Below are 17,511 nucleotides of genomic sequence, written 5' to 3'. Positions count from 1 at the left end.
CAAAATAAGTCAGTCAGAAAGATACACGATTTCACTCCTGTAGAATTTGAGAAACTTAACAGATGATCATAGAGGAAGGGAAGGAAAAATAAGATACAAGCAGAGAAGGAGGCAAACCATAAAAGACTCTTAAATACAGAGAACAAACTGAGGGTTGATGGGGGTGGAGAAAATGGGTGATGGCCATTGAGGAGGGTACTTGTTGGGATGAGCACTGGGTGTTCTATGTAAGTGATAAATCACGGGAATCTACTCTTGAAGCCCTGACAATAAAAAAATAAAAAGAATTCAGGTCTTAATTACACCTCCTTGGTTAAGGTTAATCCTAGGAATTTTATTAATTTTTGTACAATTATAAATAGGATTGTTTTCTTAATATCTCTTTCTGCTACTTCATTATTAGCATGTAGAAATGGAACAGATTTCTGTATATTAATTCTGTGTCCTGTGACTTTACTGAATTCATTTTTCAGTTCTAGTAGTTGTTTTGTGGAGTCTTTAGGATATTAATGTCATCTGCAAATAGTGGAGGTTTTACTTTTTCCTTATCAGTTAGAAGCCTTTTATTTCCTTTTCTTGTATGATTTACTGTGGCTAGGACTTATGTACTAGGTTGCACTGGTGAGAGTGGATATCCTTATCTTGTTCCTGAACTTAGGGGAGAAGCTCTGTTTTTCACCATTGAGTATGATGGTATAGCTGTGGCTTTTTTTTTTTTTTTTGAGGTATGTTCTCTCTAAACCTGCCTTTTTAAGAGTTTTTATCATGAATGGATGTTGTACTTTATCAATTTTTTGTGTGTGAATTTATTGAGATGCTCATACTGGTTTTACTCTTTCTCTTGTTAGTATGATGGTACTAAACAATGACCGGGTCAACCAAGAAGTCAAAGAAGAAATAAAAAAAATACACGGAGACAAATGAAAGTGAAAACACAGTGGACCAAAACCTTTGGGATATAGCAAAAACAGTTCTCAGAGGGAAGATTATAGCAATATAGGCATACTTCCAGAAGCAAGAAAAATCTCAAATAACCTAACCTTACACCTAAAGATCTAGAAAAAGAACAAAGTCCAGAGCCAGAGGAAGGAAGGAAGTAACAATTAGAGTAGGAGTAAATGTGGGGTGCCTGGGTGGCTCAGTCGGTTAAGCATCCGACTTTGGCTCAGGTCATGATCTCACGGTTCATGAGTTCGAGCCTCGCATCAGGTTGTGTGCTGACAGCTCAGAGCACAGAGCACAGAGCCTGGAGCCTGCTTCTTATTCTGTATCTGCTCTTCTTTCTGCCCCTCCCCACCGGTGCTCTGTCTCTCCCGCTCTCTCTCAAAGATAAATGAACATTAAAAAAAATAAAAAACAAAAAAAAGGGGGTAAAAAAACAGAAGTGATCAGTGAAACCAGGAGCTGTCAAAAAATTAACAAAATTGATAAACCTTTAGTGAGACTTACCAAGAAAAGAAGAGAGAGAGGACTCAAATAAAATTAGAAATGAAGGAGGGAAAATAACAACCAACACCGCAGAAATACAAAGGATTACAAGAATATTATTAAAAACTATATGCCAACAAATTGGACAACGTGGAAGAAATGGATAGATTCCTTAGAAACATATCCCCTTTCAAAACTGAATCAGGAAAAAGAAGAACATTTGAAGAGACCAATTAGTAGTAATGAAATTGAATCAGTAATAAACTCTCAACAAACAAAAGCCCAGGACCAGATGGCTTCACAGGTAGAATTGTACCAAACATTTAAACATTTAAAGAAGAGTTAATAACCTATTCTCAAATTGTTCCAAAAAAATAGAAGTGGAAGGCAACTTCCAGATTCATTCTACGATGCCAGCATTACTTTGATACCAAATCATTTAAAGACATTATGAAAAAAGAATACTGTAGGCCAGTATCTCTGATTAACATAGATGCAAAAATCTTCAACAAAATATTAGCAACCTGAATCTAACAATACATTAAAAAGTCACCATGATCAAGTGGGATTTATTCCTGGGATATGAGGCTGGCTCCATATTTGCAAATCAATGTGATTCATCACATTAACATGCAAAAGGATAAAAACCATATGATCATCTCAGTAGATGTAAAAGAATCATAATTTTAATTTGCATTTTCTTAATGTTAATGGTGTTGGACCTGTTATTGTGCCCCTATTTTCCCATCTCTTTTCTATTCATTGAAAAGTTTGGTTTTTGCCTATTTTTTGAATTGAGTTGTCTGTTTTGTTTTTGTTTTTTGGTAAGCTGTTGAGAGTTGAGATGTCTTTATACATTTTAGATACAAGTCTTTCATTGGTTATGAGATTTGCAAAATTTTCTTCCAGCCTAAAGATGGGAGAGAGAGGGGCATGTCATTGCTGGAATGGGAAAGTACAGTCTCCCTGTGTGGTCTCCACAGGTACTGATACCACAGGAAGTGGTAACTCATTACCAGATGTTAGGGTAAAAATAATTCCTGGACTCCTGCTTGGTCATCTCTGTACCTTGGCTTGGATGTTGGGGTGATTTGTAATTGCTTAGCAAGAGTAGATGTTTAGGCTCCTCACTTGGCTTTTGCTGGTGTCACAGAGGCAGTCTTTTTTCTGTGGTGATTGGCTGGAATAGAGCAGTTATGGCCTAAAAGTTTTCTGTCTTGCTAGACTTCACCTTTACTGTTTTGTTTTTTTTCCCCCTAATGTTTATTCACTTTTTGAGAGACAGAGACAGAGTGTGAGCAGAGCAGGGGTAGAGAGAGAGGGAGACACAGAATCCGAAGCAGTCTCCAGGTTCTGAGCTGTCAGCACAGAGTCCGACGCGGGGCCTGAACTCAAACCAGGAGATCATGACCTGAGCCGAAGTCAGATGCTTAACCGACTGAGCCACCCAGGCTTCCCCCTTTACTGTTTTTTTTTTTTTTAGCTAATGAGAGTGGGTTTTTATTAGAGCCTTTTTCTATGCCCTTTGTTCCTATGTTGCTGGCTTCTTCAGCTCCCACATCTGGAATATATGATGTAAAAAGTAAATCCAGGGATTGCATTACCATGTCATTCCTTAGGTCCCAAGATCCCTGTCTTCTCTACATCTTTCAGATTATTCTTTTTTTTTTTTAATGTTTGTTTATTTTTGAGAGAGAGAGAGTGTGGAACAGAGCACAAGCAGGAGAGAGGCAGAGAGACAGGGAGACACAGAATCCGAAGTAGGCTTCAAGCTCTGAGCTGTCAGCACAGAGCCTGATGCCGGGCTCAAACCCATGAACTGCGAGATCATGGGCCAAAGTCAGACACTTAATCAACTAAGCCACCCAGGCACCCCTGTATCTTTCAGGTTATTCTTAAGTTTGTTTTATATATAATGTCTAGGACTTTTAGTTATGCTTATCAAATGGAATAGGGAAAAGTACAACTACTCCATTACATCAGAAGTGGCAGCAGAGGTGCCTGGGCTCTCAGTCAGTTGTGTCCTACTCTTCCATTTCAGCTCATGTCATGATCTCACGGTTCATGAGATTGAGTCCCACGTCGGGCTGTCTGCTGACAGCATGGAGCTTGCTTGTGATTTTTCTCTCTGCCCCTCCCTGGTCTCTTTCCCTTTCTCTCAAAATAAATAAACATAAAAAAAAAGTGGCAGCATAATTTAAGGTATTTTTATTTGAAATCAAATGTGGCTGTTATCATCAAATAGGATTCTAAGTAATGATTTTATAGGTAAAGCACAGAAATCTCAAATTTTATATTTATGGTAGCTTTAGATTCTGATAGTGTAGCCTAGGAAGAAGTACTAGTTCTTTTCCGTTTCTTAGGAATATTCCTTTCCTTATTCTTTTTGGTAAGAAGCATCTGTAGTGAAGAGACCCAAAAATACAATGGTCAAATAAGATAGAATTGTATTTTTCCTTTATATGATAGTCTAGGGCAGGAAAGGGAGCTCTGCTCTTTGAAGTTATTCAAAGACCCAGAATGGCTTGGCAGCTGAGCCATTTTTACACATGGCTTCTGATTGTTTTAGATACTATCATTTTTAGGTGGCAGGAGTAAATGGTGATGGTAGTGATGGTGGTAGTAAGGGAACATGGAGGTCAAGAATTTGCTTTTCTTTTTTATTTTCTTTTTTAATTTTATTTTTAAGAGAGAGAGAGAGAGAGAGAGAGAGAGAGAGAGAGAGAGAGAGAGAGAGCAAGCAGGGGAGGGGCAGAAAGAGAGGGAGACACAGAATCCAAAGCAGTCTCCAAAGCTGTCAGCACAGAGCCCAATGCTGGGCTCAAATTCACGGACCACAAGCTCATGCCCTGAGCCGAGGTCAGATGCTTAACTGACTGAGCTACCCAGGAGCCCCAAGAATTTGGTTTTCTAAAGACAGGAAGCAGAAGTTATACTTACTACTTTTGCTCATCTCCTATTGGCCTAAACCTAGTCATATGGTCTCACCTAGCTACAAAGGAAAGTGGAAAGGTCTCCAGTTTTGTGGCCATGTGACCAGCACATGGTTAGGGTAAGGGGCTTCTGTTACTAAAAGAAAAATGGTGAGAATACTGGGGGACAATTGAGGGTTTTATATTTGTTACTTTAGTGAAACATTTTTTAGAAGAAATTAACTGTGTCGTCCTAATTATCATGAGCTATTTTATTCTATAGTTAACTGTCTTTTTTTGTTGTAATCTTGTTTAATTGTAAAGATCAACAGGACCTTTGTGGTCCGTCTTAGCCTGGATATATAACTTATTTTTATATAACACAAACTATTTGGACTATTTCAAGTAAGAATTTGTTTATATCTTCCAGGGTTTAACGAGTCCACAGGGAATAAGATGCAACCCAGAAGCTGTATGTGGTCACATCATTATTGAGAGCCATGAAAAAGGATGTTTCAGGACTCTAACTGCCAAACAACCACAATTGGATAGCCACCCTTATGTTTTCAGACCTGCTGACCCCTCAGACGTTATCAGAGGACAACGGAGTCCATCATCATGGAAAACCAGACACATCAACCTTTCCAAATCATTAGACCAGAGTAACCCCCATTTCAAAGTTTGGAATTCCTTGCAGTTACGAAGTCCTTCCCCCTTTCAGAACTTTACAGCTGATGACTTCAGAATTAGCCAGGGTCTTCGAATGCCTTTCCATGAAAAGATAGACCCTTGGCTATCAGAATTAGTAGAACCTGTGCCACCCGAAGAAATGGATTGTCATTCTTCATCACATATGCTTCCCCCAGAACCCATGAAAAAGTTTACTACTTCCATCACTTTTGCATCTCACCGACACTCTAAATGCTTTTCAGATTCCTCTGTTCTTAAGGTTGGTGTTACTGAAGGTAGGCAGTGTACTGGAGCATCTGTGGGGGTATTTAATTCTCATTTCACTGAAGAGCAAAATCCTCCCAGAGATCTAGAACAGAAAACCTCTTCCCCTTCATCATTTAAAATTGTTAGTCATTCGCCAGATACCGCTGTGACTATTTTAGCAGAAAGTAGTAGGCAAAGTCAAAAATTATCTATTGAACATTCTCAGCAAGAAGAAAAACTCTTAGAAAGATCAGATTTTAAAGGCAGTGATTCTGAGCCCAGTACCAGTGCAAAGTATAGCAGTGTCAAGGAAGTTCATTTTTCTGATAACCATACCCTCATTAGCGTGAGCAGACCAAGTTCCACACTAGGAGTAAAAGAGAACACTGTAGCTATAAGTCCAGATCTTTCTTCGCACGTTTTACTTGAACGACAAGAGCTCTTTGAACAAAGCAAAGCCCCACACACAGATCACCATGTGAGAAAATACCATTCTCCCCCTCCTCAACATCAGGATTACGTAGCTCCGAACCTTCCTTGTCGCATTTTTCTTGAAAAACGAGAACTCTTTGAACAAAGCAAAGCCCCACATTTAGATCATCAGATGAGAGAAAACCAATCTCCCTTTCCTCAAGGTCAGGATTATATAGCTTCAGACCTTCCTTCTTCCATTTTTCTTGAACAACGTCAGCTCTTTGAACAAAGCAAAGCCCCAGATGTAGATCACATGGGAGAATACCATTCCCCCTTTCCTCAAGGTCAGGATTATGTAGTAGAAAAGAATAATCAACATAAGTTTAAGTCATACATTTCTAATATGATAAATGTTGAAGCCAAGTTCGATTCTGTGGTCTCCCAACCAGTCCCAAATCAGTGTACATTAGTAACATCTGCATCTACTCCACCCTCAAATAGAAAAGCACTTTCTTGTGTTCGTATAACTCTTTATCCCAAGACTCCTTCCAAGGTGGATAGTGGAACCTTAGATAAAAGATTGCATTCATTGGATCCTGCTTCTAAAACAAGGATGAATAGTGAGTTTAACTCTGACCTACAGACTATATCTTCAAGATCATTGGAACCAACCTCCAAATTATTGGCCAGTAAACCTGTAGCACAGAATCAAGAATCTTTAGGTTTTCTAGGACTTAAATCTTCACCGGACTTCCAAGTTGTGCAGTCTCCTCTTCCAGATAGTAACACTATTTCTCAGGACTTGAAAACCATACCTTTTCAGAATAACCAGATAGTAACCTCAAGGCAAACACAAGTGAACACTTCAGATTTGGAAGGATATTCCAGTCCAGAAGGGACTCCAGTATCTGCAGATCGGTGAGTCTCATTGTGATGACAAGCAAGCTGATGGAATTTGTGATAAAGGGTTTTAAATACTTAAGCAAATGCAAGTTCTTGGGGGAAAGGCAGTATGATTTCTCTGAGGGGAGGTTGTATCTGACTAATCTAGGTATTCCAAGGCATAAATGCCTAAGTAAGAGAAAACACTTGGAACTAATGTATTTTTAATTTCAGAGGGCTTTTGACGAGACTTGACATCAAGTATTTCAAAACATTGAATTACTCTGAGAAAAGTCTTTGATCATCCATAGTACAATTTACTAATTATTGTATTGGAAGTGTGCTGAAGACCAGACTTTGGGATATGTGCATGAGCTTACTCACTTGCTTGTGTGTGCTCTCTCTCTCCCTTCTTTTAGTTTCCATTTCATGGTTCTCCTCAAATATTTAGTATTTACAATGAGAAAGTAACTTTCCAGTAGAGAATCCTGGCAGACATCATTTTAGCCAGTTATCAAGGCTAACATCACTGGTAATGCGTATCAATATAATGTGCTCTCTATTGTGATGTTCCACCTTATAGTCTATTATAGGAAAGGAAACTTAGTTCAGGGCTAAATGCCTTAGATTTATATTATTTAGGCTAATTTAAGACTATCATTCATTCACTTTTACATTTTGAGTAGAATTACCCTTTGTGTTTCATGTTCTACCACATAGTTGAGAAAGCAGCACATCATAGTGAAGAACCCTGGGCTTGGAAAGAAGGAAGGGAAATAATATTTATTCAGCATCCACATGTGGTAGTAATGGCCATGAGGGACTTATATGTTATCTCATTTAATGATTGTAATAACCCTATGAGGTGAGTGGTGGTATCCTTATTTACCCTCTGGGAAACTGAGACACTGATATTGCTACTTTGTACTTTTATTTATGTGAGATAATGCTGTTTATAAGCAAGAGAGTGGTCATTCTAGTGTGGTCTTTTTAATTAAAGCAAGTGCTTGTTCACTGCATGGTAGTGTCTCTCTGATCTTGAGTCCTGCTTTCAGCTCTTCTTTCAAGGTATTCTCTTGGACAAGTCATTTAATATCTTTGGCACTCCTATGGGATTGATGGTGGAAGGAAAGAATTGGAAAGCTAAAAGGTCCCTTGTAGCTCTAAAAGTTGGTGATTTAGAATTGGATTGGGCCTAAAAAACAGGGTCAGTCTCTGCTTTCAGTATTATAATACTGAATTAGAGTTGAATTCCTGGAATGAGAAGAAACTAGTAGATGATTATAAATATGCACTAAATAATAATGCCATTTGTTCAAAATGTACTAAATGCCATCTGGTATAGTAGATGTAGGTATCATTTTAACCTTAATATAATCACCAGAGGTAGATATTATTACCTCAATTTATATATTTTAAAAACCTAATACTTGGGGGTGGGGGGTCCTGGGTGGCTCAGTCGGTTAAGCGTCCGACATTGCCTCAGGTCATGATCTTGCGGTTTGTGAGTTCAAGCGCCACGTTGGGCTCTGTGCTGACAGCTCAGAGCCTGGAGCCTGCTTCCGATTCTGTGTCTCCCTCTCTCTCTGCCCCTCCCCTGTTCACGCTGTGTCTCTTAATAATAAGTAAACATTAAAAAAAAAAAAAAAAAAAAACCTAATACTTAGAGAAATTAGACGTTTTGCCCAGGATCACATGTCTATTATTAAGTGTTAGAAATGGCATTCTAATCTAGGTTTGTCTGACTCCAAAGTTCATAATAATTCAAGCTACATATATACACATACATACTCATCTGTATACGTGTGTGTATATAAAATGTGTAAGCATATATGTATTAAGTATTTTTAAAGCTTTTTATTTTGAGATTTTAAATTTAAAGAGTTACAAAAGTGGTAGAGTTCTTGTATTAATTATTTTCTGATGTGTAACCTATTATCCTGAAATGTAGCAGCTTAAAATAATAAATATTATCCCAATGTTAGTATGGTTTTCTGTGGGTCAGAAATTTAGGTGAGGTTTAGCTGGGTGCTTTCAGCTCAGGGTCTCTTATGGGGTTGCAAACAAGGTATTGTCTGCAGCTCTGGTCCCATTTCAAGACTTGACTGAGAGGATGTGCTTCCAGGCTTGTTCACATGACTATTGGCCAGAGACATCACTCCCTTCCTTCCATAAGGCAGCTCAAATATGACAGCTAAACTTCCCTCTGAGTGAGCATGTGAGAGAACAAGAGAGGATGCCCAGGGCAAAAGTCATAGTCTTTGTAACCTAACCTTATAAGGGAATCTCACCATTTGTGCTATATTCTGTTCAATAGAAGTGAATCAATTATTTCCAGCTCACCCTCAACGGGTAGAGATACACAAGGGTATGAATTACCAAGAGGCAGAGATCATTGGGAAATATCTTGGAGGTTACCAGTATGTCCTTTACCAAATGTTCCCCTGTGTTAACATCTTACTGTAACATCATAACAATAAAACATATACCAAAACTAAGAAATTATCCTTCATATAAAATTATAACTAAAATGTAGACTGATTTGGATTTCATCTCATTTTTATGCACATGAACATTTTTTGCTTCAGATCCAACCCAAGATGCCACCTTACATTTTAGTGGTCCTGTCTCCTTTATTTTCAGTAATCTGTGTCAGTCCTTGTTTTTTTATGATCTTGACACTTTAAAGAGAATTGGTTATTTTGGAGAAAGTTTTTTTGTTTTTTTTATTTAACTTTATGTTTTGTTTTTTAAAATTTACATCCAAATTAGTATATAGTGAAGCAATGATTTCAGTAGATTCCTTAATGCCCCTTACCCATTTAGCCCATCCCCGCTCCCACAACCCCTCCAGCAACCCTGTTTGTTCTCCATATTTATGAGTCTCTTCTGTTTTGCCCCCTCCCTGTTTTTATATTATTTTTGTTTCCCTTCCCTTATGTTCATCTTTTTTGTCTCTTAAAGTCCTCATATGAGTGAAGTCATATGATTTTTGTCTTTCTCTGACTGACTAATTTCACTTAGTGGAGAAAGTTTTGATTTAGTTTTCTCTGATGTCTCAAGACTAGGTTGAGGTTATGCATTTGCAGTGCATTTCATTGGGGAGCACATTAAGTTGATATGCTTTACTGGTGATGTTAACCTTGATCACTTGGCTAAAGTGATGTCTACCAAGGTTCTTCACTGTACAGTTACTGTTTTTCCTTTTTAAATACTAGATATTTGGATAGAAACTGGTAGACTATGCAAATATCTTGTTTCTGCTTAAAACTTTGATCACTAATTTAGGCTTCATCACTGGATCTTGCTTGTAGCAATTATCACTCTGGTATTCTGATGGAGTTTTTATACTTCTTTCATTCCTTCTACATGTTTTAATTGGAATTTTTCTGCAAGCAAGAGCTCTCGTTCCTCCCTCATTTATTTATTTCTTTAGTTATTCATGTATATCAGTATGGATTCAATATAGGAGCTATACTCCTATTAGACAAAATAGGCTTTAAGCCAAAACAAGTAACAGGAGACAGGGAAGGCCATTATATACCAATAAAGGGGTCAGGTGATGTAACAAGATGATAAACAGTTGTAAATATGTACACAACCAACATTGGAGCATCTAAGTGTATTAAGCAAATACTAAACATACCTGAAGGGAGAAATAGATAACAATATATTAGTAAGGGACTTCAGTACCCTTCTTTCAACAATGGAGAATAGTACTTAGAAACAAAGGTATAGCACCAGGTTAGCTCATTGTTACTAGGATGTCAGTGCTTCTAACAGTTAATAAAGCTCAGGATTATATGTATGTATATTAACTCATGCATATACCTACTTCTCTGCTTGTTCTCATCTCTGTTAATGTGTATGTGTTTGTGTATATTTGTATATGTAAATTTTTTTTTAATTTTTTTTTTTTAACATTTATTTATTTTTGAGACAGAGACAGAGCATGAACAGGGGAGGGGCAGAGAGAGAGGGAGACACAGAATCTGAAACAGGCTCCAGGCTCTGAGCGGTCAGCACAGAGCCCGACGCGGGGCTCAAACTCACGGACTGTGAGATCATGACCTGAGCCGAAGTCAGACACTTAACCGACCGAGCCACCCAGACGCCCCTGTAAATATTTTTTAAACCACAAGTCAGTGTTGATACCTTCAACTAATCTTGAACCACAGGGTTGATTATAAACTTTTACCCTTGTTTTTAACTTCTTTCTTCAGTAGTAATAAACCTGGCTCTCATTATCTACATTATATTTACCCTAGTATATAAATTAGATAGTTTCAGAATTCCCAGATGAAAAACAAATTCTCCTACTTGAGTACAGTGTTTATATATACCTTTCTTTTGAATTTAGCGTTATGGTATCCAGTCAAAACAATGCTGACATTTTTTAGGTCGTGTTCTTTTTTTTTTTTTTTCTATACACTGTGTCAGTACATGATTCATTTATAATACAGTTAGTTTCATTTGTCACATCCTGCATTCCGTCTTTGCCCTTGGTTGATTTTGGTTAATTTTTAATAATTTACATAGTGCAAAACTTTTTGTGGTGTATAATTCTATCATTTGTGATAAATCTACCATCACAGTTTCATACAAAGCATTTCTATCCAAAAATTTCTGCATGTCATCTCCTTAGAGACAATTCCTCTTCTGACCCCTGGTAATTCCTGCTTTGTCCTTTTCTTAGTCTTTCTAGAGTGTCCTATAAATGAAATAATAAGATATGTAACAGCCTCTGGGTTTAGTTTCTTTTACTTTGAGAAGCACATTTAAGATTCATCCATCTTTTTTTTATGAAGCAGATGTTTTACTTTTTATTGCTTTATTAAAAACAGTAATATTTTATTATTCCTTTATATGACAATTCTTTTGTACAGATTACCACAGTTTGTTAATCCATGCATTCATTCTTTGAAGGATATTTGTGTTGTTTCAGTTTTGGGGTGTGATTACAGTTACAGCTGCTATAAACATTTGTGTGTCAGTGTTTGTTTCTGTAGGGTAAATATTCAGGAGTGGGATTGCTGAGTCATGTGGTGTATGTGTGTGGTTAACCTGGCAAGAACTGTTTATCTTTGCATTTTCACTAGCAATAATACATGTTCCAGTTACTCTGTGTTTGTATTGTCCATATACTTTAGCCATTTTTATAGCTGTATAGTGATATTTCAATATAGTTTTCATTTGTATTTCCCTAATGGCTTTTCTTCACTTCATGTGATTTTTTTTTTTTTACCATCCTTATTGGTGAAAATGATTTTATAATAGGGTTTTATTTTCTTACAGTTGAATTTTGCGAGTTCTGAGTATGTTTTGGATATACAACCTTTGCTGGATATGTTGCTGGCAAATACCTTCTTGTAGTATGTGACGTATCTTTTCATCTACTTAATGTATTGAGTCTGTCACAGAACAAAGGTTTTTAATTTCAATGAAGTCCAGTTTACTGATTTTTTTTTTTTATGGCTTATGCAATTGGGGTGACAGTCCTTTTCTTTCAGTACTTTAAAAATATTTTGCTTCTTTCTAAATTCCATGGTTTCTGATGAGAACTCTACAGTTTTGGAATCATTATTCCCCTGTACATTTGAAGCAATGTGTTATTTTATTTTTCCCTGGTTGCTTTCCTTTTTTTGTTTTGCTTGAGTCAGTTGGTCATGATGTTTGTAGGCATGGATTTCTTTGGACCATCCTGTTTGGAGTTTGCTGTGCTAATGGTTTTTATCTTTCATCGTATTTAGGCAGTTTTAGCCCTTATTTATTCAAGTATTTTTTCTGTACCACATTCTTTCTCTTCTCTTTCTACATCTCTGATGACACAAATGTTTTTGGTATTATCTTACAAGTCCCTGAAGCTCTGTTGATTTTTTTTTTTCCAATCTTTTTTTTCCCCCTCTCTTGTTCAGATTGAATAATTTCTATTGTTCTGTCGTGGAGTTCACTAAGTCTTTCCTCTGACATTTCCATTCTGCCATTGAGCTCATCCAGTGAGTATTTTATTTCACTTGTATCATTTTTTAGTTTTAAAATATCTGCCATTTCGGGGTGCCTGGGTAGCTCAGTCAGTTAAGCATCCAGTTCTTGATTTCAGCTCAGGTCATGATCTCACAGTTTGTGAGGTCGAGCCCCACGTTGGGCAGAGCCTGCTTGGGATTCTCTATCTCCTTCTCTCTGCCCCTTCTCAACTCATTCTCTCTTAAAAATAAACATTAAAAATTTTTTCTGCTATTTCTTCTCTTTACTTGCTGAGACCTTGTCTTATCATTACTTTTGAGGGTATCCACTCTTACATGTTCTGGGATTTTATAATAGCTTCCTTAAAGTTTTTGTCAGATAATTCTAACACTTCTTTCATCCCAGCATTGGTGTCTGTTGATTTTCTTTTCCCACATGAGTTTAGATTTTTCTGGATCTTCATATGCTGAGTAATTTTGGATTGTATTTCATAATATTGTGAGATAACTAGTCTCATTTAAATCCTATAGAAATTTTCGATATTTTTGTTTTAGCAGGCAATCAACCCATTTGCATTCAGGTTACAAATTAAAACCAGCCTTCTGTGGGTTATAGTTCCATGTGAGTTCAATTTTCAGAGCTTTTGCACTGCTATCCACATTTGACCTGCATGTGTGTGTACCCAGTGGCCAGTCCGAGACTTGGGTAGTAGGCTATCCCATACTTCTGTTCTCAAAGTTTAGGTATGCTCTTTAGGTTCAGATCCACACACGCATGGCTCAGGGATAGGCCCAGGAGATTATAAACGTATGTTAAGGAGTTGATTTTCTTTCTACAGTTACCCCTTGATCTCTCCTTTCTTGAGTCCCAGGACAGAAAGCAGGAACTTAATTTACCCCCTCTCTTCTGTATACTTCCTGTGACTACTTTGTGTCCGTTTCAGGTGGCTCAGTACAGAGGATAAAGATCAAGAGGTTTGTCCCACACTCTTGAAACCAAACTTCCTATATTGGAAGAGAAAATTTTTCCTCTCTCAGATTTTTAAGCTCTTCCTGGCTCCTGTTACTGCTGTACTACTGCCACCATGAGATTACTTGAGTGCTTGAGCTTACTAGAAGACACAGAAAAAAGATTTTCACACTATTTCAATTCCCGCTCCTCAGTCCTGACTAGAGGGCTTCTGGAGGTTTTTGTCTGTGCTAGGGCCCACCTCCAGGTTTCAAGCTATTTTGAGTTCAGACCCCAGTGGATAACAAAGGAAAGAATGGTAAACTTATCACCATTAAAATTTTTTTTAATGTTTATTTATTTTTGAGAAAGCAAGCAAGAATGAATGAGGGAGGGGCAGAGAAAGAAAGAGGGAAATAGAGGATCCGAAGCCGGCTCTGTGCTGACAGCAGACAGGCCGATGTGGAGCTCAAACTCAAGAACTGTTAGGTCATGACCTGAGCTGAAGTCAGAAACTTAACTGACTGAACCACCCAGGTGCCCCAAACTTACACCATTTTGATAGTGCTTCGAATGTTGATCATCTTCACCAATTTGCCTACTTCTGTTATTTTCCAGTCTTCTGATAGGTGCTCTGTGTAGACTTTCTAGGTTTTATGTATACAGTTGAGAGAGACTGGGTCTGTTATGGTTACCCAGCACTGGAACCAAATGTACCATTTCTTCATTCCCATCAAAGTATATGCAAGTTCGAATTACTCCACATCTTTACCAACACTTGATATTTCCAGTTGTTTTTATTACGAGCCATTCTAAATGTGGATGTGAGGGGCGCCTGGGTGGCTCAGTCGGTTAAGCAGCCGACTTCGGCTCAGGTCATGATCTTATGGTCCGTGAGTTCGAGCCCCGCGTCGGGCTCTATGCTGACAGCTCAGAGCCTGGAGCCTGTTTCAGATTCTGTGTCTCCCTCTCTCTGACCCTCCCCCATTCATGCTCTGTCTCCCTTTGTCTCAAAAATAAATAAATGTTAAAAAAAAACAAACAAAAAAAACTTTAAATGTGGATGTGAAAGAGTATGTTATTGTGGCTTTAATTTGTGTTTCACTGATGACTTATGATGCTAACCATCTTTTCTGTGTTTCCTTGATATTTGATTGTCTTTATGAAGTGTCCATGGTCCCATTCGTTTATTTGATTGTCTCATTATTATGAAAGTTTTTTTCGTATATTTCAGATACAAATTATCTGTGTATTGCACATACTTTTTTCACAGACTGTGGTTTGATTTTTGTTTTCTTTTTTTTTTTTTTTTCAATATATGAAGTTTATTGTCAAATTGATTCCCATACTGATTTTTGTTTTCTTACTGGTACTTTTGAAGAAGAGAAAGTGTTAATTTTTACAAAAATTGTTAGTTTTTCATTTAAGGTTAGTACTTTTCATGTCTTCTCTAAGAAAATATTGCCTAACCCAGTGTGTTGAAAATTTTCTCCTATATTTTCATCTAGAAATATAGTTTTAACTTTATGTTTTAAGTCTGTAATATATGCAATTTGAGGATCATTTTCTTAGATATTACAGCACCATTTCTGAAATCTTGATTATTTCCTTAGTGAATTTAGTTGGCATCTTTGTCAGAAATCAGTTGGCCTCCTATGTGTGGGTTTATTTTTGAGTTTTTACTCTATTCCTTTAATTTTTCTGTTTTTATACCAATACCATGATGTCTTGATTTATAGTAAGTCTTAAAATCAAGTTGTCCTGCAACTTTTTATTTTTTTTTTAAATTTTTTTTCTCAACGTTTATTTATTTTTGGGACAGAGAGAGACAGAGCATGAACGGGGGAGGGGCAGAGAGAGAGGGAGACACAGAACCGGAAACAGGCTCCAGGCTCTGAGCCATCAGCCCAGAGCCCGACGCGGGGCTCGAACTCACGGACCGCGAGATCGTGACCTGGCTGAAGTCGGACGCTTAACCGACTGCGCCACCCAGGCGCCCCTGTCCTGCAACTTTTTAAAAAAATTTTCAACATTATTGTTATCTTAAGTCCTTTGCATTTCAATATAAATTTTAGAATAAGCTTCCTGATTTCTCTAAAAATGCTTCTTGGGATTTTATTTGGTATTGCATTAAATCTGTAGATCATTTTGTGAATGATTGATATCTTAATAATAACGAGTCTTCCCATGCATGAACATTTTTTTCTGCTTATTAGTGTCCCTCAGTAACATGTAATTTTCAGTGTGTAGGCCTTGCACATCTTTTGTTAAATTTATTCCTAAATATTTTATGTTTCTTTGATGCTATTACATATGTTATTTGAAAATTTTTATTTTCTAATTATTTTTTGCTTGTATAATAGAAATACTGTTGTTAAGCCGGCTTACAAATGTCAACAAATTAATTTTAATTTTAATTTTAATTTTAATTTTAATTTTAATTTTAATTTTAATTTCTTACTTATGGGCCAGAGCTTCCTATGGGATAATTTAGGGCAATAGGTACTATGACCATAGAGTATTTAGATAAACTAATAGTTCCATTGTTTAAATTGAGGCATATTTGTTGTCCTCTGTTTTATGTTCAGTAACTCCCCTAAGATTTAGGGACTGTCTTGTTTAAATTTAATGAGTAACCCCAGGTATGATGTTTATTCTTCATAGAAAATCACATTGTCAGGGAGCAGACAGAGCAGTTTTACTCCTTTCTTTCCAGTCTTCATGGCTTTGTTTCTTTTTCTTACCTAATACACTGGCTAGGACATTCAGTATAATATCAAGTAGAAGTAGTAAGAGCAGACATCTTGTGGATTTAGTTTTTCATCAAGTGTGATATTACCTGTAAATTTTTAATAGATGATCTTTATCAGATTAAGGATATCCTCTTTTGTTGTTAGTTTGCTATGAGTTTTTATTATGAGTGGGAATTGAATTTTGTCCAATGCTTTTAATGCTTTATTGAGGTGATCATATGTGTATTCTCCTGTTTTCATCGATGTGAATTACATTGATTAGATTTTGAATGTTAAATTTTATCTTACATTATTGGGATAAATATAAACTTTTTTATATTTATTACTGAATTCAGTTTGCTAACATTGGTCTTTAATTTTTTTTTTTTTTTTTTTTTTTTTTTAGTTTATTTGAGAGAGAGAGAGGACATGAGTGGGGGAGGGAAAGAGAGGGAGAGAGAGAATCCCAAGCAGGCTCCACACTGACAGCATGGAGCCAGATGCAGGGTTTGACCTCACGAACCATGGCAGCATGGCTGGAGCAGAAATCAAGAGTCAAGAGGCTTAATCAACTGAGCCACCCAGCCACCCCTAGGGGTCTATAATCTTTTTGATTACAGAGCTATGGTGGCTTCCAAAAAAGAAAAATTGGGAAATATTCACTCTTTCATCATTTTCTGAAAGAGTATGTGTCAGATTGGTGTTGTTTGAATTAAATCTACCGTATTACATTTTGTTTTCTATTTGTGTCATCTGGCTTTTGTCCCTTCTTTCCTGCCATCGTTTGTATTAATCATGCATCTTTTATTACTCTGTCTTATTTTCCTTTTTGGCTTTTTTATATACATATTTATTTTTTTGATAAATGGGATGGATCCCGCCCCAAATTTGATTTAGATATGTAGGGTTATTACATTTTTCACACCAAGAGGATTTGAGAGGAAGTTTATTATTCTCATAGGGACTCCTGGGGAGAGCTGGGTGGGCACAAACAGGTCCAGGCCATCTTGGGCAGAATGAGTGGATGGGCTTATAGTGGCTAGGAAGTAGAACTGGGAAAAGGGTTCTGTGTATGGGAGGTTTACATTTTCTGTTGGTGCCAAAGAAGGAGGTACTCACATTCAGGCTTTCTTACCAGCCTGTTCGGATGTAGGGCCATAGGTGATGCTTAAAAAGAAGTCAGTAGTGAAACATCAAAAATGGAGTCAGACTTCATTACAGTACATGTTATAGAGATTACCATATTCACCCTTAATTTATATATTATCCTTAATTGCTACCTAACATTTTATTTT

The 17,511-nt window shown here is 37.0% G+C and overlaps 1 protein-coding gene across 4 annotated transcripts in view; it reads left to right on the top strand.

Moving 5' to 3' along the window:
• Positions 1-17,511, top strand: part of ALMS1 (ALMS1 centrosome and basal body associated protein) — a 223,218-nt gene that overhangs the window by 95,104 nt on the left and 110,603 nt on the right. For all 4 annotated transcript variants that reach the window (XM_040458522.1, XM_040458521.1, XM_040458524.1 and 1 more), the window contains one exon: positions 4,771-6,608. In XM_040458522.1, coding sequence (XP_040314456.1) covers positions 4,771-6,608 — 1,838 coding nt within the window. The remainder of the gene's footprint in view (positions 1-4,770; positions 6,609-17,511) is intronic.

Source organism: Herpailurus yagouaroundi, unplaced genomic scaffold (assembly GCF_014898765.1).
Source record: "Herpailurus yagouaroundi ecotype Mexico unplaced genomic scaffold, PumYag 221, whole genome shotgun sequence".
NCBI classification, from domain to species: domain Eukaryota; kingdom Metazoa; phylum Chordata; class Mammalia; order Carnivora; family Felidae; genus Herpailurus; species Herpailurus yagouaroundi.
This window is presented reverse-complemented; position numbering and strand designations above follow the sequence as displayed.